The sequence below is a fragment of the Xenopus laevis genome, chromosome 5S (genome assembly GCF_017654675.1).
Source record: "Xenopus laevis strain J_2021 chromosome 5S, Xenopus_laevis_v10.1, whole genome shotgun sequence".
Lineage (NCBI taxonomy): Eukaryota > Metazoa > Chordata > Amphibia > Anura > Pipidae > Xenopus > Xenopus laevis.
In genome coordinates this window covers 37,102,828-37,125,423 of record NC_054380.1, presented here as the reverse complement: position 1 = coordinate 37,125,423, position 22,596 = coordinate 37,102,828, and the positions used below count along the sequence as shown (strand labels likewise).

At 37.9% G+C, this 22,596-nt stretch overlaps 1 protein-coding gene across 6 annotated transcripts in view; it reads right to left on the bottom strand.

Annotated features, from left to right (window-relative positions):
• utrn.S (utrophin S homeolog) overlaps positions 1-22,596 on the bottom strand; it is a 446,216-nt gene that overhangs the window by 43,484 nt on the left and 380,136 nt on the right. For all 6 annotated transcript variants that reach the window (XM_041564420.1, XM_041564418.1, XM_018265201.2 and 3 more), the window contains 4 exons: positions 22,059-22,133; positions 16,016-16,217; positions 9,355-9,440; positions 4,992-5,149 (listed from right to left, as the gene is read on the bottom strand). In XM_041564420.1, coding sequence (XP_041420354.1) covers positions 4,992-5,149; positions 9,355-9,440; positions 16,016-16,217; positions 22,059-22,133 — 521 coding nt within the window. The remainder of the gene's footprint in view (positions 1-4,991; positions 5,150-9,354; positions 9,441-16,015; positions 16,218-22,058; positions 22,134-22,596) is intronic.

Genomic DNA, 22,596 nt, shown 5'->3' with positions numbered 1-22,596 from the left:
ATCTCTCCTTCAAATCAATGCATGGTAGCTAGGGTAATTTGAACCCTAGCAACCAGATTGCTGAAATTGGAGAGCTGATGAATAAAAAGCTAAATAACTCAAAAACCACAAATAACAGAATATGAAAACCAATTGCAAATTGTCTCAGAATATCACTCTCTACATCATACTAAAAGTTATCTCAAAGGTGAACAACCCCTTTAAGAGCTATTAAACCCGGAAATTCGGCTTCACTATTGCGCTTATTATACTAGCGATGCTGCCCCCTCCCCCCCCTTTGACCTGCTCTGATTTTTTAAGTGCAGAATGGGAGGGGGGCAGCTCAGGAGGCAACAGCCTTAGAATTGCCCCTGCAGCTGCCATTTCTAATTCCCTATAACTTGTAAAGAAACAACAATATACTACAGTGTCTAGGATGTCACTGGGAAAAAAAGTTGTTTTTTCCCGGTGTCCCGCATGCCCAGTCCGACCCTGACTGTGCATGTATATGCCTCTTTTTGAGTTTAATCTCTTTCTCGAGCACACGACTTGGTTCTTTCAAGCCATTATGGCGGGTTTTCTTTCTAACCCACAAAACTTTAATAAATGGAGGGAGGAGGCAGAGGAGATCTTTGGTGAAGGTGGTAGTGACTACACTACAGTTGATTCCAGCCCTGAATTGGAAACAGTATTTAAGAATTTGAAACGAGGAATGATCAAACAAACCAAACTCTGGTGGGAAATAACTGCATGGGAAAAATATCTGATTCATAACATTGTACCAAGAGGCCTGAGAATCCAATTGGCCCCAGCTGAGCATTTGGTCAGTGATCACTTCGTTAAGCAATGGAACGAGCTGCTGACCAATTGCTCAATTGGATTGATGAAGCTTATTAAGGTCACGGAGGAGGAGCTTTTGGAACAAACAAACAGTGAAGTTGCAAATAATCTCAAACTCATTCAATCCTTTAAAGAGGATGTTAGTTTCAAAAAAAGGGAAAGCGATTTACAAACCAATATTGACAAATTGGCTGCTGAACTTAAAACCCGCAAATGGCGGAAATTCAGCAGGGATAAAATGGATTTCAGCACAGGAAAAATCTATAAGGCTGAAACAAGAATGACCAATAACAATATTGATTTTAATCGCTTTAGTCCAGAACCCTATACCTCAGAGAGTGAGCTAAGTGATTCGTCACAGGGTAACCTAACCGGCAATCGAATGGGGAAAAAGTTTAAACATATCAAACCTCCCATAGCCAAATCAGCACACTCTCCATCGCCTCAAGTGGTTTCTCAGAGCAATTTTTTAGAACCACGTCAGGGGGAAGGAATGGGAAGGGTGAAACTAAGGGACCGGCAGCACTGGGGATACCGGTACAACAGATAATTGAGAGCGACACCTTGCAGGTTTTTAATCTATCTAAAACAGCACTTACCCATCACCAACTCGAAGGTTTGAAGTATGGTCTTTCCTTCTCTCCCACTAACACTTTTGTTTTGTTTGATCTTATTAAGGATTTACATCTTTTTGGGAGAAAACTCTCCTTACACAAACACTTCAATAAAGGCAATAAAGGTGAACAGTTTACTGCTGAAGAAAAGCAGGCTTTGCAAGACCTCTGTTATTTGTTAGAAGACAATGAGGCATTTAGGACCGAATGTGTAGGTCCTTTTACCAAATTGCGACCGAAAAGCACATTCACGCCAGTAGGTTCCACAAAAGTTGATACCTTTATAGAATGCTGTTCCGCTGATTTTAAAAAATTACAACATAAAGTACATACGGAGGGCCCCAAATCCAGGAATTTGACATATAAGATCAGACAGGGCATTATAGAATTGGAAAAAAACAAGAATATAATAGTTAAGCCCAGTGACAAGGGAGGGAATATCGTGATACAAGATAGAGAAAAATACATTCAGGAATGTCTACGTCTATTAAGAGACAAAAACTGTTACACGTTACTGAGCAGTGATCCCACGAAGGCTTTTCAGATAGAGCTGAGTGGCATTCTCAAAAGAGGGAAAGAATCTAACATTATCAGTAAGGAGGAATTTAATTTCATGATGGTAAAATCACCCACCATCCCCACTTTCTATACGATCCCCAAGATCCACAAAAATGCAACGTCCCCACCTGGACGTCCAATCGTCTCAGGTATAGGCAGCCTAACGGAACCTGCCAGTATCTATATTGACCAAATACTAAAACCATTTGTATATAGTCTTCCTTCTTTCATTTTAGACACCATGGATGCTTTACGGCATCTAGAAGGAATCTCTCTAGGTGAGGATCATTACCTGGCCAGCTTAGATGTCGAATCACTCTATACAAGCATCCTGCACGAGATAGGACTTAAAGCGGTCATGGACACCTTAGAGCAAAGGGGACAACAATACAAGAAACACAATACATTTGTGGTAGAACTGTTGGAATTTTTACTTAAACACAACTTTTTCACATTTAATGGGCACTACTACCATCAAATACGTGGCACTGCGATGGGTAGTACCTGCGCTCCCACGTATGCCAATATCTATTTGGGGTGGTGGGAGCGGAATTTTGTGTTTAACGAAACCCTCGCAGAGTTCACAGAATACATCGTACTATGGTTACGCTACATAGACGATGTAATAGTAATATGGTCAGGCTCTCCAGAAAAATTTCGTAGGTTTGTCGATGCTCTAAACAGGAATAACATAAATTTGAGAATTACAGCTGAAATTAATAAAGACGTAATTAATTTCCTAGACATTCGAATCTATAGAGACCCCAACAACAATATCCAAACTACGGTGTTTAGAAAGGAAACAGCAACTAACAATCTCCTGCATGCTCGAAGCCAACATCCTACACGCCTTATTCGAGGCATCCCGACAGGGACAGTATTTGAGGGTCAGAAGGCTCTGTAGCACTTTGTCCGAATTTAAGACTGAAGCTGATGAATTGTACCAAAGATTCAAATTGAGGGGGTATAGCCACAACTCCCTCAAGAAAGCGTACAAGAGAGCGCTCACGGCAGACAGAAGTCACCTTTTGGTTCCTAGAAAAACAGCAAATAGTGGACCAGCTAGTCCGAGTGAGGATCAGAAAGTGATAAGGTTCATTGGGAACTATAGTTCTGAACACAAGGAAATTCGCCAAATTCTAAGTAAACACTGGCACATTCTTGAGCAGGACAAAGATATATCAGAAGTCATTGGGAGTAATCCCACAATCACTTTTAGACGCAGTAGAAATCTACGTGACCAGTTGGTACATAGCCACCTTAGCAATGAGGCTAAACCAACATGGTTAGAAAATAAAACTAAAGGCTGCTATAAATGTGGTAGCTGTCAAGCCTGTCCCTTCATAGAGAAAGCGTCGACATGCCATGGTAGATTGGACATCCCTGATTACACCTTAAAGTTTTTTATGAATTGCAAAACATCAGGAGTAATATACCTGATGAATTGTGGGTGTGGGAAACGCTATGTGGGCAAAACAAAACGGGAATTTAGGAGAAGGATCCTTGAGCATGTTGGAGATGTGAGGCACAGGAGAAACACATCGGTAGCGAGACACATCAATGAAACACACAATGGCAATATTGAGATGTTAAAATTTACAGCAGTAGATCACATTAAACCTACAATGCGGGTTGGCGATATTGACAGGAAATTATTGCAGCGCGAGGCACAATGGATTTACTGGTTAAACACCAAAGTGCCATATGGCCTAAATGAGGGCTTTACTTTCTCTCCATTTTTGTAAATCGTAATAATTTTTCTTGATACAATAATAGACTAATAATTAACTGAGGAAGCTATCTATATGTAAAGTTTTTCTTTAAAAAGAATAGGATTGGTACTGTTCCTTTTGAATAACTTGTAGCGATCTCTAGCTCGCCACTATCCCGAGCACTAGTATCTTAAAACTTGGGGCCTGTTACTTTGTTTTTTGCATATAATCTTGCTGCACCTTGAATAGGTTACTAGCCATATACTTCGTAGCAACGAGTGTTCCATAGGGTACGCATGCGCAAGATACGAATGCATGAAGCGCATGTCATTACAATTGAGATAGCGCATGCCCTTTAGACTAATAAGGCGTCCACACTCATTTATTGCGTGCCAAACTTGAAGTGCGTACGAACCTTTAGTTATTTAATTATTTATTTTTTGTCAGATTGGGACAGCGCATGCGCAAAAAATATACTGCAAAGCGCCTGAAGGGACATAACATACACGCGATTGGTGAGGATGACATCATAGGAGGAGTTCGTGTGGGCAGCGCATGCGCATTAGGCATATTGAAGCGCCTAAGCACTTTCTCTGCATGCGCGACCGGAAATGACGTCATTCTAAATGCGCCCTTTCAGACGGACGGCTAGAGACGGCTATTTAAACCGAATTTTGACACACACCCGGCACTTATGCCCCTGAGGAAGCCGCGCAAACGGCGAAACGCGTCGGGCTTTGGCATAGGTGGACGGTGGGCGACTAGCTCCCACTTGCTCCCTACGTAGCTAGGTAGAAAATTTTGGCCTGGGGAACTTGTGGAAGGGAGGGTTCTGGGATTGCGACTGGCATCCATCACTCCATACTGCTTATAACCAGCACACTGTCAATTGAGACAGTTGGATTTGTGCTTTGCACCGTTCTATCTATAGCCTGGTTTTAATGTGTTTTTAGGGACACTTTACCCAGACTTCATTACTAACACCATGGAGTCTTGTTGTTTTTATTCAGCACGTTGGTGGTGTGTGTTATGGTTTTAAAATATTTATTAAAAGTTATGTTTTAGCCAGTCATTTTTGTTAAGAGTGTCTGAACTGGTTAGCTTTCAGTCAACAGGGCTTTTAAGGCTTCCTTGTCTGGCCCAGCGGACTGTACTTTAATTGGAAATCATGTATATGCCTCCCATTAAATATAAATGCAGATAATCCCTGTACATAATGGACTCCTGCAAACAAAACAGGTACAACAAATGGTGAAGGGAAGTTACATGCAACTTTTTTTCCACTTACATGTTGAAAGCAGCTGCGTACACTCGGCTCAATGTTACTTCCTCCAAAAGCTGCGACTTCCCCAAGCTGACGTGGGATTTGGATGGCATCATGAAGCAGCAAGCCGAGCTGTCTCTGGTCACATGTATCTCCTGCCCCACATACTTCCTTAAAAAGATCTAGGATAGGGACAGGTGGTTCTGGTTAGTACATTTACATAACCACATGATAGCTGCATGATGTCACAAACCACCTTAGCATAATACTTGTCTTATTGAAATGTGATTTCTTTACTGTAAAAAGTCAAATACATCCAAGAAGGATAACATAAAATGTAGAATTAAGGGAGAAAAAAAACAATTACATTTTACAGAGGTACTAAAGCTCCTCATCGCCTCCTATAGTGCACCTATTGTGTTTGTAGTCCCCTTACATATGGGGGAGTAGCCGGATGATCAAGGCAACACGGTATGAGCCAGGATGCTGTCAGCATAACAGGGCAGTAAATGGCTTGGTATATCTACATACAATGGACTGGTATTTGTTATAGTCTGTACAGAGAGATACTATACATCTATGCTAGCGCAGGTATTAAATATTAACATGGTCAAAGTCTACCTGCTGCCTGGAATCCCTTCAGAATTATGGCCCGATAATCACCAGAGCCTCTAAAGTTAATGGCACATTAGATATGTGCGACAAAAAACACATTTTTAAGTAGCTCTAAAAGTTAAAGCTCACAAAACAGCCCCCAATTTCAACCAACTACAATCACAATTTTCCAACAAAATCCAAAAATTTACCCACAAGGCATAATTTTCCCCCACAATTCCAGTGTCATTGCACTTGTCATAGATGCTGTTCCTAATGCAATAGCAGCAAATGAGTTATTATTAGTGTTATTGTGCACAACTCTACTGCAGCCAGGCCGGATTTGTGGAAAGGCCACCAAGGCCCGGGTCTAGGGCTGCAAAATTTTAGGGGGATGGCTGTCCAACCACATCCACTGGATCCAGAAACACTGGGGATGCATGGGAAATACAATATTTCTTTTTACAGTTTCCTGTATGCCAATCCCCAGTGCTTCAGACCTGATTAAATTTGCATATGTGTATGAATAAAGGGGCGTGGACAGGAGCGATGAATGACAGCAGGTCTACGGGCAACCGCTATGTAAATCTGACCATGACTGCAGCAATTAAGACAGGGAACTGGGGGATCCTTGAGCTACCACCTGGTTTGGGGGCAACTCCAGGGTGTAGAAGCAACAATGTGCAGTTTGGAATGGGAGACAGGGAGGATTGAATGGTGCAGGGCATGACTATACAGAAATGCAAAGAGCACCCATTGACACCTTTAAAGCTGGCCATAGATGCAAAGATATAGTGGTACAAAACAAAGATTTGTACGATTTTCGCATCATACATACCTCCCAACTGTCCCATTTTCTGCAGGACAGTCCCGATTTTGATAGCTTAACCCGCAGTGTCGGACTGGGACACCAGGGGCCCCTCTCAAAAAGCTTAGACCAGGGGCCAACTCTCAGTACTATTATTTTTCCTCTCCTCACTCAACCTCTATTCTCCTAGTCTCTTTTATTTACATACTATAGAACTTTAATCTATAATTCCATCTATTTAGCCTCTGTGTTCTCAATGAAATAGGGAATGACCATCAAATAGGCCAAATGTTTAACAGCACGAGGGCCCACTGACACCTGGGCCCACTGGGAGTTTTCCCGGTATCCCGGTGGGCCAGTCCGACACCGGTCCTGGGTTCCTTACTGAAATGTTCCTAACGCGTTTCGTGCTTATTGGGGCACTTACTCATAGGCTATGAGTAAGTGCCCCAATAGGCACGAAACGCGTTAGGTCTTCATGTCCTAATACATTTTTCTACTTTTTATATTTGTCTCTTTATTTTTGGAGATCCTCACATCCTTTTGGATACAGTGTTTTTGGTTTTTGCACCTTGGGACTGAGGTGAACTGTGAGTGTTTTCTCCTTTATTATTTTTTCTACTTTATTTTTGTATCTTTATTTATTTGTTGAGTGGTACCATAGACATTTTTTGTTATGTGGCAGTAGCACAAACCAAAGTATTTTCAGTATAAAGCTTTTCTGCAGAAGTGTATACTTTATGTTTTATCATTATCTAGTCCTTTTCTCTTAAAGCAACATCAACACCTGACTACAGTATACCAGTCCTGAGTATAGACTAGTGAATGAAATTGCCTATTAATATGTGTGTGTTCCTTGTTTCAGGATATATGTAATCCTTGCAGTGAAACCCATTCATAATTTTATATATGTTATTTATATTTCTTTTCACTTTAGTGTCTAGATTTTCATTTTCAGTCTGGCAGCACCTATAGGCTGCGGTATATCTTAATGGAGGCTGTATGTTAGTAACTACCTTGTAAAGAAAAAAGTCACTTAGTTGCAAGTACATTTAAAATCTGATCTGACTGCAAACTGTTACCATGTGCCAACTTGAAAGCGTGCCAGGTACAGATTGCTTCCCAGGCATTAAAGTTTCATTTGAGCTCCCCAAAGTAAAATGATAATGAATATGTCAGTGAAGAAGACCTAGAAAACTATAACTGGTTGAAACCACTTGATATAGTTTATAACTAGAATGCTTTACTGTACCTGTCCGGACATAAAAATCAACTTTAATTCAGAAGAGTTCTAAATGGGCCGATTTCAATACATATATACAGATATCAGACCCCTTATCCAGAAGCTCCTTATCTAGCCAGCTCTGAATTACAGGAAAGTCATCTACTGTAAATAAATAATTCTAATTAGTAAAAATGATTTCCTTTTATTCTGTATTAATAAATCAGTACCTTGTGCTTGATGGTAGCTAAGGCGCATGCAATATCATTGGTGGCAAAATAATCTTATTAGGTTATTAAACGTTTGATGAATTATTTTTAGCAAACATTCAAATTATAAAAAAAAAACGTATCAAGGGAGCCCTAGGTTCCAAACATTCTGTATAATAGATCCTGTGCTTGCACAGGGACATTTTAATAAGATGCACTATTTGGAAACTCTGTAATGAATTTCTTTAGAAAAGTAAATTTTGGTGATATTTGGGTTTTTACATTTATGCCAAATAATGTCAGTTGTCTCCCACTTGCAAATGAACAACTTTCTCTGACCCAATAATCAGTAAACAGCACGACTATAAGCTTAGATGCTTATTCATCTTTCTGATTATAGCCTGGTTCCTAGGATCCGTAGCTAAAGGATCCATATGACAGTATAAATGCCAAACTAGAGAGATTCTGAGAATAACATTAAATAATTCAGAACCCCAAAATGATTTAAAAAAAGAGCAGCAGAGATGTCATTTTATGAACTTCTCGTTTCAAACCAAAAAGTCTTCCTCTGTAGCAACAGATCCTATGAACTTATACTCACCCCCCATTTGTTTCTTTTCCCTGATAGATTGTAAGCAGTAACGTGTATTGAAAGCTCTAAGCTGTTATATCTTCTTTTACAGTATAACTTTATATAACTATACCCCTGTCTGTGTTCGCAGCTTGTAAAGCTCTACATACATTTGGGTGCTATATAAAGAAATACATACAATATAGTAGGTAGGTATGTATGTGGGTGCAGGTAAAATGTGTAAAATATTACACACACTAATTAATTTAATGCCCATTGGTGTTGCCACATTGTCCCTGTTCATAAACAATGCAAAAAAAGAGATGAAAGCTGATATTATGTTTGCGCATTATGTAACAATTTGGCAGCATTAAAAAAAAATAACCCATTAATACCTAAGAAACATCATGTACAGGAGGATTTCTATTGAACACAATATACAATGAGAGGCTGAGTGGGAACATATCAACACTTAAATGAGTACACGCTGGAGTACTTTGTCCACTTGACATTCAGGAACATCCTTAATTTTTTTCCACTAAAGTAATATTTGTGGTTGATATTTGAACTTAAGCCCCAGCACCGCAACACTGTCTGAAATTAAATGGCATTTTGTACCTTGAAAAAGTAAGAAAATGCATCTTGCTCATTATATTCAGAAATGTAATCTCAGAGAGGGACTGTAGCTCACACAGGGACTATTTAGAGGAAAAATAGATGCGTAATGTGCTTGAAGAAACAGCAAGAAGGATAAGAGTTTTATGAAGCATTTATCATTAAATACTCACTCAGAAAATCCGTATTGTCATATGATATCCCATAATATTTATACATCTGAATCAACCATTCCCCACATGCTTTAGTTAGCGGAAGTGAATGCTTAGCCAGGGATATCAGTATGGGGAATCAATAAATAGAGCAGCATTATGACTACAACATCTAGATTGGCATGAATAAACAAAAGTATTCAGCAGTGCACTTACGTCTGTATTTCTCTTCTAGAAGGCCTTTAGATAAACACATGAGCCCAATCTTCAGGGACAAGACTCGTAGTTTACCAGTTCGACCCCTGAAAATAAAAGAATCCCCATTAGCTTTCATACCATAGTGAGAGGTTTCTATTGCAGTAGATGAGAAACACAATTGAGACAGTTAAAGAAGACCAAATTGAATCTGTATATATCACATGGATCCAAATACCTGTATGTATTTGCTCTTGATTTGATATGAACATGATTACAGGGGTCACTTATCTCTACCCATACTCCTAAAGGTGGCCATACATGTAGAGATCTGCTTGTTTGGCAATTTCTCAAAATGAGTGGATCTCTCCCCAATATGCCCACATCGAGGTGGGCGATATCGGGCTGATCCGATTGTGGACCCTAGGGCCCAATGATTGGATCATAATGCAGCCAATATGGGTGGTCGGATCGCGGGACCGCATCAACGAACAGATGTAGCCGCGATCCGATGGGATTTTTAACCCTGCCCAATCAACATCTGCCCGACTTTCGGCCAGATATCGATCGGGGAGGTCCGTCAGAAGGCCCCACACACGGGCCAATAAGGTGCCGACTGTCTGTTGGCAGTTTTTATCAGCCCATTTATGGCCAGCTTTACCTGCATGCCTGGAAAGAGCAGATCAGTATCACAATATCTCAAGTGGCTAAAAGAGACGAGGTAACTTAGTAACAATGAAACCAGGTATGAACATAGCTCAGAATGTGACCTTGGGTTGCTAGATATTGCGCTAGATATTGCACTGAATGTGTACTGATGTGAAATGAATGAAAATTTGAGAGTGATGCATCATGCACAACAGACAACAAAGCTGTGGTAGGTAATACAGAATTTTAAAAATATTTGGAGATAAACACTAACGGGGGAATGTAATATCACGCGCAATCGCATAAACTGTTCGCAAAGCGAGTAGTTGGCGTGCGAGAGTGGGTATGTAATAATTTGATTTTCGACTGTTCTGCTACATTTGCGACTGTTTCCGCTGTTTCCCTCCACTTTGCGAACTATTGTTGTTGCGCTCTATTGCGCTGTTGCGCTATCAATGCAATAAAACTTCTTATCGCAAATTGCTTATATTGCGCTTGATTTTTTAACGAGTCGTGTCTGTAGTCGCTGTTCAGTGCAAATGTTATTCGCAATCTAATCGCAATGTAATTGTGTTCACGTGACTTTGCTATCAGTGTTGTGAGAAGAAGGTTTATGTACAACTTTTGCAGAAAGATATTCGTGGAGCAATTCCACCGTTCACATTGCGTACGTTTTTTCACTATTCTTCTTGTAATTTAAAAATGTGGTCAAGTTATATGTGGTAAAGATATATGTCAGCATTTTTTTTTATATGTGGTAAAGGTTTATGGTTATTAGTTTTTTTTCCAGTGAAAACATCTTTCATTCCGACTCATCTTATATTTGCATTTGCTACTGTTTTGTGCTTATGTAATATATCTGTGCGAAAAATATTGCATTCTGCTTAGCGCAAATATACTCGCAAAAGTGTGAATGCGTGCTGCGATAACGCCAAATATTACATTTGGTGGTACATGTGCTTTGACGATGTTTGAGAGTTGTGGGTTGACATCAGAGGTGTACAAGTTGGGCCTGGGTCTATAAATAGTAGTGCCAGTTGGGTGTGGGTTGGGTGCAATTTAAATTTTTGTTAATTTTTGTCAAACAAGTGCCAGTGTTTGCAAAGAGTCAAATTTTAAATCACAGGTGAGGATTTGAATACTACACATCAGGACATTATTTTATTATTCTGTTATATATTGCAGTTAATAAGAATGTTTTCAGCAAGAATTATCAGAAAACTAGAAGTAAGAAATCAGACCCAGTTGCTGTACTAGTTTGTCCGGTGAAGCAACATCTGCAAGGGATTCTATCACGGAAAAACATGTTTTATATAATAAATATATATATAATAAATAATCTATTAATAGTGCTGTTCCAGCAGACTTCTGCACTGAAATTCATTTTTCAAAAGAGCAAACATATTTTTTATATATAATTTTGAAATCTGACATGGGGCTAAACATATTGTCAGTTTCCCAGGTGCCTCCAATCATGGGACTTGTGCTCTGATAAACTTCAGTCACTCTTTACTGCTACACTGCAAGTTGGAGTGATATCACCTCCTCCCATCCCCCCCAGCAGCCTAACATTAGAACAAAGGGAAGTTAACCAGATAAAAGCTCCCTGGCCCAAAATAACAGCTCTTTGGTACATATGAAAATAGCACTCAATAGTAAAAATCCAAGACTCCTTCAGTTACATTGAGTTGAAGAAACAATAGCCTGCCTGAAAGCAGTTCCATCCTGAAGTGCTAGCTCTTTCTGAAAGCACAGGATCAGTCAAAATGACCAGAGATGGCTGCCTACACACAATATTACTAAATACTACAAAAATACACTTGCTGGTTCAGGAATAAAATGTTATATGATAGAGTGAATTATTTGCAGTGTAAACAATGCAATTTAGAAATAAAAACTACACCATAAATATCATGACAGAATCCCTTTAGTTTTTTTTTCAAGCCATTTTTTTACTGCTTAACAAAATGCAAGGTACGTTTGCACACTAAAGTGTGCCCATCAATCAAATCTAATAAGGCATGCAAGTTGAATATCAGAACTATGCTAGCTCAGTGTGTGTATTTCAGCATTACATTTTATCTAGCGAGTTTTTAACACAGTGATTCATGAAACAAAAATGACACCATCTCACAGCAGGATAACATATTACATGGTGGGAGCCAAAGAGTGGATAATAATGCACAGCTATTCGATAATACAACCCATTAATTCTCTGGCTTCTAGACTCTTTGCTTAACTGTCAAGATGTTTAACAATACAGTAGTTGTAAATGAATACCAAAATACATTGGTAAACGAACCACTGGAGAAAAAATGTTTCCAAAATGAATCAGTTAATAGTGCTGCTCCAACATAATTCTGCACTGAAATCCATTTCTCAAAAGAGCAAACAGATTTTTTTATATTTCATTTTGAAACCTGACATGGGGCTAGACATTTTGTCAGTTTCCAAGCTGCCCCCAGTCATGTGACTTGTGCTCTGATAAACTTCAGTTGCAGCTGTACTGAAAGTTAGGGTGATATTTCCCCCTCCCTTCCCCCCACAGCAGCCTAACAAAAGAACAATGGGAAGATAACCAGAAAGCAGCTCCGTAACACAAGATAACAGCTCCCTGATAGATCTAAGAACAGCAAAATGACCTGAGATGGTGCCTACACACCAATATTACAACTAAAAAAAATACAGTTGCTGGTTCAGGAATTAAATTTTATATTGTTGAGTGAATTATTTGCAGTGTAATTTAGAAATAAAATCTACACCATAAAAATCATGACAAAATATCTTTAACTTGGTGATGATAATACATCACAGTAGCCATTCTCTGGCTGGATCCCCAAACCAGAGATAAAAATACAATTTGATTGAAATGCACAGAGGATGATATCAGGACAGTTGCCAACCTCTCCTAGTAGATGTGTGGTCAAGCTGTAGGGTCAACCTGTGAGTGTATAAAACGGACCATGCAGGAAGCCCTCTATTTCATCAGTGCACTTATAATATAATAATTATAATATACAACTTTTTGAACAACTGTTGGCATTAGTCAAAATATGAACATAATTATTTCTGTATCACATATCCTCTTAACATGACAAAGACTTTATTAAATTTACTAATGAAACATGACCATAATAATTGTGAAAACAAACGTTACAAAAATCCACAACAGTTCGGGCACAGGATTAGACCGATGACAGTTCCCACTTGACAACTACATTTAGCAATTTTTTTCTAAAAACAAATAGATAAAAGCCAAATTGGCTTTTGAACAGGAGCAGCACCTTTACTGTAGGATACAAAGAATGTTCTAAGATTCACAGACCTGCTTGTCAGAGATCCTGTCAATTGAGAGAACAAAAACATATATTTTTCTGTAGATGAGAAAAAGCAATTCGTGCGGTTTCTTCCTGCCACCCAGAGCAGGTCAATATTTCAGTAGAGTTTCCATTTTAACAAATGTTAAGAGCATACTCTAAGACAGGGATCCCCAACCACTTTTTTTTACCCGTGAGTCACATTCAAATGTAAAAAGAGTTGGAGAGCAACACAAGCATGAAAAAGTCCCTTGGGGTGTCAAATAAGTGCTGTGATTGGCTATTTGGTAGCCCTACAAGAGGCTCTAATTGGCACTATAATTAGTTTTTATTCAATTAAAACTTGCTTCCAAGCCTGGAATTTAAAAATAAGCGCCTGCTTTGAGGACACTGAGAGCAACATCCAAGGGGTTGGAGAGCAACATGTTGCTCATGAGCTACTGGTTGGGAATGGGGATCAATGATCTAAGAAAATGCTTGATTTGCTGTTTCATAATGGAGGTCTGCTTGTCACTGGCGATGTTCTTTAACAAATGTATTTCCATAAAGCTGTATGGGAAGTGGTGATAAAAGGAGAGGGACTCTTTGCCTAAGAAAAACATTCTTAAATCAGGACTAAGTCACAGAGACCAGGATGCCCTTCACATGGCTACTGTCTGCCTACAGTTCGTCTCTACAGTCACAAATTGTGTCTTATCTTCTAGTGCTGATATGGCTTAGCTGGTCATTAACACTGTAGACATTTTACATGTGCATAGGGGACTATACTGGTGACACCAACATGAGGTACCAAGGGTTGGTGTTCAATAGCTGGTCCAAGCTCTACAGGAAGTCAGTATGAAAAACAAAGTTCTATTGATAATGAAAAGAGAAGAGCAAAGAAGAATAACTATGCATTATTTATTTTAACTGAAGTTCTAGGTCTGCATGTTGACAATGTTTAAACATAAAACGGCTACTGACAAGATCTTAACAAGAAATGTCTCGTTCTTGAGATTCGCATATGTTAGTGGGCTTCACAGAAGACTGACAACCCCCTCAGTGGCACAGATAGCTAATTACATTCTAGGTTAACAGCATGGAGCTGGCAGATGCTTTTCACTGGCAGTTTAATAACTTGGAAGAGTCTAAGAGATCAATATTAGAATAATAAACAAAGCAAAAGCCTAACTACATCAGCAGCTCCAATATAAGAGAGCTGATGAAATGTGATAGCTAAAGAAAAAAAAACGGCTTCACGATAAAATACATGAGCATTTAACGTATATTGGCTTGCAGTAACTGATCCCATAATAATTCTAACCGATCTTGCTGAAATTACTGTTCTTAGTATTGATGCATTTGTATGAGGTTAAAAATAACCTTAAATGTGCAATAATAAAAAAGAAAAAATCCCCAGATGACATTTCCGTTCAGTTTATAGAGAGAGTTAATTTCACTAATTTCTATGGTTTTATTAAAAAAACAATAACATTTTCTTGCACCTAAACACTGAGTGATGAGCTGTAGAATTTCAACTTTGGACATACAAATAATAATAGAGAAACTAACTAGGAAAAATGTTCAACAAAAGCCACAGACCCTGTATCTGCTATATCAATTTACGTATCATCATGCCCTTATATTACTTATGATATAGCCTGTCTATCTTTGGCATCATATGATCCCTAATACTTAAAGGCGTTGTTCATCCTTGAGTTAACTTTTAGTATGAAGTAGAGAGTGATATTCTGAGACAATTTGCAGTTTTTTATTTTTTATTTTTTTCATTTTTTTTGAGTTCCAGCAATCTTCCTTTGAATATTTAAAATAATGTCATGCTTTGTGCATGAATTCATATTTTGTTGGCTCCAAAAATTGGAAGCTAAAAATATAACTTTAAAAGCTAATGATTTCAATGAATATGGAAGTTTGTCAGTTTGTCAGAAATACTAATTCAAGACAGAATATTTTTTATTAAAAGGAAAAAAACTATTATAGAATTGTATGTGCTAAATGAGAAAAATGTTGGCAAAAAAAAAATGAAATTGTCGCTATTCGCTCATTTACTTGACAGATCAAGAAAGGTGTTGGGATTTGTGAGGAGAAAAGATTAGCGAACAGCACAGCGAAAGTGACTAAGTGCTACTTCTTATTTCATTGAAAGTTCCAATATGAAAAATAGCACAATGGGAAAGATTGGGAGCCACTCTCGGTCTGTTCTATTGATAAAATGCCAACTTTGGTATTATTACACTAAACTTGAAGACAGAAGAACATTAGACTTTTCCAATAAATAAAACAATGCTAATCCAATAGACTTTATAATACTAAATGGTATTTATTATAAAGAATAAAGGCAATTATTTTTTATGTCACCATTCCTGATATAACTTCCATCAGATTTTCTATCAGAAAACCTTTGCTATTGCCCCTGTTAAGCTTCTCTCAAACTTCAACGCATTAAATAAATGTGGTCTACAATGGTCTGCAAGGGTCACATTACTGGAATAAATAGTTTGGTCATTGACTTGTCAGATGTATGTTGATGTCAGTTTGGCCGGCAGATAAGATAATAACGGGTGCAAATAAGATAATAATGGGGGCAACATAGAAAACATTGCCTATGAGGAAACAGTTCCCACCACGAGCACAGGGTTTTGTAGACATTTCCACAATGACACAGTATACATTGAGAACACAAATCAAAAGAAGAAGTTACTAAGGAAACCACTTACGTGTCATACACATTTAGCAGCCAATTCAGACACATTTCGATGCAGAGTGGTACATTCACCAGTTCCTTGTGCTTCTGCTCTAGTCCATCATAGATGGTTGTGAGGACATTGATAACTTCAGGGACTGACAGCAGTTGATTGTTTTGATTTAGTTCATGTTGTTTGAAAACGCTGTGTGTTGTAGTCAGATCCAGGAGGTCCACTACAATATAAAGACATTAGGTTTCAAGAAATAGTTTTTCTACAGTATGAACTTTGCTAAAGTCAAATAATGCAGATAATCTAAAAATGTGTTATTTTCATTTAAGGAACAATAATGGAAATGATCTGTGAGGTTGTGTAACATTGATTAAGTTTGGTCTTGGAATAAGCTGCATTAGATGGGGCTCACAATATGCTTCCATACTGTCTTAGCATATGTTGTACTGTTGTATGTCATAAAAAAGACATCATACCCTTCCACAAAACATGTGTAATGATATCAGTACATGTAGTGTTTGTAAAGATTTCTCCCCATTAATGGCAATGGGGTGGTTATAATGGGCTGATTTGGGGCATTTTGGTATCTGCAATATTGTGTAACTCTTAACACTGGAAGTCTAACCCCTTTCCAATTCCCTCTTATGGTGACCATCTTAAAGTGCTCATGTAAGTGTTATCAGGCAAACTGGGACTTCTAGTGGTATAACTTTAAAGGAAGCAGACCCCTTGACCAAAGGGAGGCTCGGGCTGCAGCGTCCACTTACTCCATGGCTCAAAGAAATATAATACCATGTCCATCTTTTCCTGTACAAAAAAGAAGACATATATGCAACAGGCTGAAAACTATGTAAAAAATGTGTTCTTTTAAAATGAAAATTATACCACACACTAATGTGAGATATATGATCTACACAAAGCTTATACTTAAAAGAATATTGATTTTTCCTACCTCAATTTATATTAAAGGTGAAAATGGAAATTTAATAGAAGCTTCAGCATACTGAAATAAGAAACTTTATAAATACAATCAATTAAAAATGCTGTACCTTTTCTGAAATAATCAAGTTTATCTTTACTTTTCCTCTCTAAGCATCTGTTTCTTCTCATTCTCTTTTAATTCAGGAGTTGGGTGTCAGATGAATGATCCAATATATCTTATTGGGGGGGGGCTCCTTTTGCCTAGATGTATTAGAGCTAACTCTATTAAAACCAACAGAAATCCCGTCTCTCTACATGCAGAATTTGTGCAAAAGGCAGTTATTTTGTTAGATTTTGTTTGTTGTGTAATCAGTTATTTGAGTGAAATCTAATACATCTGCTAGGAATGGGAGCCCCCCTATAAGATATATTGGTTCATTCATCTGACACCCAACTGCTGCATGAAGACAGAATGAAGAAAAAAGTTGCAAAGAGAGGAATAGTTCATATAAACTTGATCATTTCAGAATATGATGCAGAAAATTTCATTGATTGCATTTATAGAGAGAATTTAGAGAATTAAGAGAGACCCACAGTGGGTTATTTTAGTGAAGCCAGCACATTACATGCTTAAACACTTTTATGGACTGATTGCATTTACTAGCGCCAGATAAAAAGAATATTTTCCAAGTGGCTAGAAGAAAATCTAAAGGTAATATCATTCATAATGACACATTTCACTACACGTACAGACATTTCAGCAAGTGGTGGAAGTACTTTTCTGGCATTTTCTCACAGTAACAAAATGTGCGCCTGGAACTTCATCAACCAGGCGGGTTGGTTTGGCTTGGCGTCAGCAAAGAATTAAAATTACAAATGTCACTCTTTTATGCTAATAAGAGCCGACAGGTCTAGTGAAAGCCATAAATCACTACACTCCCAAGAATGAAAGGCAGGTGGCAGGGAAGGCTGAGTGGATAAAGGCTTACAGAAAGAGATAGCAGGATATTTGCTTTACTTTAATACACTGAAACACATCACAGCTACTTAAATTATCAAGCACTGCATTTATGAGACCCACAAGTTAAAGTAAAACTTTTGCATTTGGAAGCAGTGTATATATACTGCTGTACACACAGATATCAGTGAAGTTTTCCACCAGTAGAGGTTATAATTATATATCTGGCTTGTACTTTTTTTAGCAGTATTACTAATTTTAAGGGAAAAGTAATTTAAGTTATTATAAATGTGAAGTGAAGCATAGGGACGAATCAGATCAAATGAAAAGCAATGGATGGGGAGCATCCAGACATGAGATTGTTGAGGTTGCTCACAAAGAACGAGATTACTTATTGTAATAATTGTATTTGTAATATGGTTAGAGGAGAAAGTAATAGATCAGGTTAAAACCTATTTTATAAATAAAGGGGAAATATGCCTTTTAAGTTGAAACCATAGGTAGATTGTATTTACATCAAATTTTTTTTAATTATAACGCAATATAAAGCATTATTTTTGTTTCACACAAATTAGCTGAACTTTTTTAGCTAATGATAATAAGCTCTGCATTGTGATTGTTTTGGCTTGCAAATATGCAGAACTCCATTACCCCTATATACCTTACAAGAATCAGAACCACTGAAATGTTTAAATTTGTCTGTTTGCTATGTTTTGCTTTGCGGGCAAGCCAGTGGTGCAAAGTTAGGAGCAGGGTCGGACTGGTGGACCCCCGGCCCTCATGGGCCCCCGTCAGTCCAGATCCCCTCTCCTGATTTCCTGGCCCCACAACAAAATAGGGGGTCCAGAGGGGGGCCCTGCACAGTGGCCCTGGACAGGAGTCCTGGGACCCCCTGGCTCCCCAGTCCGACCCTGACTAGGAGGTAGTCAAACAGAAGAGGTATGTGCCTGGCACCCCCACCGTTGCACCCTAGGCACAAGTCTCTTCTGCCCACCCGAGTTCAAGCCCTGTTCCCATCTCACAAAATCAATTCTATATGGGCCTCTCTTTATGCATGAAGTCTTATTGTATTGAAATAGGAAAGCATCTTCCCCAAACTGTTGTTACAGAACAGATTTGCCAAGAATTTTATTTTTGACTGTAGCCTTAAGTTTGCTTTCAACTGAATCAGGGACCATGGAAAACACTGCATCCCTTTATTCCTCCTCCAACAAAGTTTACTGATCTTTCTATAAGCAAACACATTTATGACAGTATTAGTACTTAATCTTTATATTAAATCTTGACTTATATTTAAATTAATTTAATAAAATGTGATTCAAGGAAAAATTGTGATTGGTAGTACATAAGCACATGAGTGCAAATGAGCATTTGGGGGGGGAGCAAAATTTCTCAGTAAGGGGACATTGGCCAGACAAGGGGTAGGTGAGGTGACAGAGAAGGTATGTACCTGGCGCCCCAAAGCTTTGCGCCCTAGGCATGTGCCTCCTCTGCCTATCCCTAGTTCCAGCACTGCACCGGAGTGTGCCTACTACTAGACAATTCAATAGGTAAGGATGAAGAACTCCAGCAGATTTACTGCCAGTGAATTCATTTAGAGGTGAGGTTAGGTAATGTATCACTATCCTGAATAAATTCACTGGTAGTAAATCTTCTGTGTTTTCTGTTTTCACTATATAAGAGTGCACTACAGCATCTTTCTTGACTATTTTTGTGTTGATATTTATTTGATTTGCCAGACATTATATGACATAGGCCACCAAATTAGAAGCATAAATACCTGTATGGGATAGAACAGGGACAGATTAAACAGAATTGTCTCATTAAAAAGCACTGCACAGAGAAAATACTGTAAGACAATCTGATTTGTGGACAATTGCTTAGTATCATGCAATGACATGAACTGATGGCTATAAATGGAGTTTCTGTCCAAGCTGTAAGCAATTCATTGAAGAATTGGACCGGGACATACATAAAACTTGTGTTACACATGCTACCAACAGAAATCGAATTGTCCGTAAAACTTTTTGTGGGAAATTGGGTGTTTTTTTCGGATCGTTCATCTTTTTTTCGTTCAAACTTTTTTTTAAACAAAAACAGTTTTAGTGTTTGCAAGTTTGGTAGTGGTTTTAAAAACCACTCGAATCTGACCTTTAATAAATATGCCTCCAAGTCTACTAGAAAATTGTGAAAAATGTGTGTATACATTAAATACACCCAATAGGCTGGTTTTGCTTCCAGTATATCTTCATTTGGATCAAGTACAAGGTACTGTTTTATTACAGAGAAAAAGAAAATCAATTTTAAAAATTTGGATTATTTGTATAAAATGGAGTCCATGGGAGATGGCCTTTCCATAATATGGAGCTTTCTGGATAACATGTTCCTGTATAACTGGTCCCAATACCTGTATATAAATTCACAAGGAGAAACCCACCTTAGAGCATAGAGCAGTGGAGCAATGAATTAACCAAATGTGGTTTTAGGATGTAAAGAAATCTCTTAAATTGAAAATTAAACTCAGTTTTTTAACATTATTTGGACCAGGGCATCTTTGATCATTCGTATGTCTACTGTCAGCTTCAGAAGTCAAGTAAGAACATAATATATGTACAACACTATTTCCGTACAACTCTTTTCAGATGTCAGAAAAATAGATTCCAGACAGATGTACCAGTATCAGAAATATTTGATGAAATATTTCAAGTCATTTTCCACCTACTGGGCCCTGTTATGCACAGTAATTGAAGAAAAATGGTTTAAAATGTAAAACCATTCAATCCTATATGTGAGGAGTGGGAGTAACCAACTAACATCAGCCAATTGTGAATTATGGAATGTGATGCTATTGTGTTACTAATTAAACCACTAAATGGAGGCTAATTTAGACTGATTGCATGGACATAATTTTTCAAAAGAAACAATCCATGCTCTCATCCTGTTTTGCCTCCCAAAATGTGGCATGGTATACCTAATAGCCTGCAATGCAAACCCACGTCGACAGCTGAAGATCAATTATTAGCATAGCTTAAGTACCATACAAATGTAACTAAACGTTCTATTTCAGTATATTAATTTGCATACAAAATATAAAAGGTTATAAATGTTTAATGCTGCGTTGCATTGCAGTGCACGCTCGGATATCATTTCTTTTTATAGTTACCATCTGGAAGCTTGTAAAGATAACCACTTGTGACCATACATGTGTTTTAATATGTAGTTTAGGGTTGACAATTTAGCAAAGAAATGGCAAATAAGCACAATGTAATATCACGGTTTATGTTCCTATCAACTAAATATATATCTGTGTGGCATGTTTTACAGTAACTTTAAAAAAAGAAGTCTATCACAAGACGTCTTAGCTCTCTTCTATGGGTGCTCTCTATGTTTTAATTATAATTACCTTTACATTTTAATCTTATAACAAATTCTGTTAATGAAGAGCATTCTCATCTCTTAAGTAGCATAGAGTAGTATAGGACAACCCTGGATCATCAGAACTAGAAGGTTTTTGGAAGTTATTGGAAAAGTCTTGAAAAGCAATTCGAGCCTTGTCCAAACACAGGGCCTTTTGTTTATGTGTTAAATATGAAATGTGCTCCTGTTTAAGGCATGTCATATTCTATATCTATTTATCACAAATGAAAATAGTATGGTCATTTCTATCCCTAGTTGTAATGATAGTAGTAATGGTTTAAACGGGAAAGATATGGTTGTCCACTAGTCATCAAGCAAAGCCTTGATGAAAAAAGGCAAACCATTTGTTCCACTGAATTATTGTTCAGGTGATGAACTATCCACAGTAAGTACTCAAGCTTCTCATTGTGGATAGTGCTATCAAGGACAAAGGATGAAGGTCAAAGGACGTCATTGGCTTAAGGGGGATGTTGACCCTGACCATTGTTTGGCACAGGGCTCCCCAAGAATTTCTTCCACCACTGTTCCAGGAACATAACAAATACATAATACACACAAAAAAGTAATGAGAATAAGTAATGAATTAAGAACTCATCATAAATAGTGTTGAAGATCTTCTACAAATAACCGCCCACAGAACCATGGATGAGCATTTCACATAAAAACTCTTTCCACATATCTAACAAGATTTCCCAACATATATAAAACTGAAATCTCTATACTTCTGCTTCCATATGGAACAGCGAGTAAGTGTTCTGATATACTCACAGCACAAGGTTTTCTGTAGTCGTCTTATCTTCATGGCAGTACGATAAGCAGAGAAGCGCACATTATTTAAGTCACCTGCAATATGACAGGAAGCAAAACCAATATTTATAGGGTAAAATGATTTTTTTGTTGTTGTTCAAAGCCAGCAAATTATTTCCATAGAATGATTGATACGTCTTCGTATTATAGGTCTTGCTCTGAGGTTAGAGGTCTGATGGGGCAATTATAAACTAAGGGTAAAAAATGGAACTGTAAATTCATTGGACTAATGTAAATGCTCCCAAGGAGATTTTGGTAAAGCAGATTCATTAGCAATAAAATTCTAAAAGTTTAAATCAAGCATAAAAAAAGGTCAGTCCTACCATACTCTTCTTCCACCTGGTAGTAAAAATTGACTAGACAGGTTGAGTCGGTAATTATTGGGTTTGGGTTGTCTAAGGGCAAATCAAGATGTAATTGAGATTATGTAATTGAGATTATGAATAAGGGCTGTAGCAAATCAAATCAGGTCTTCTACCACACTGTACATATCTAGTAG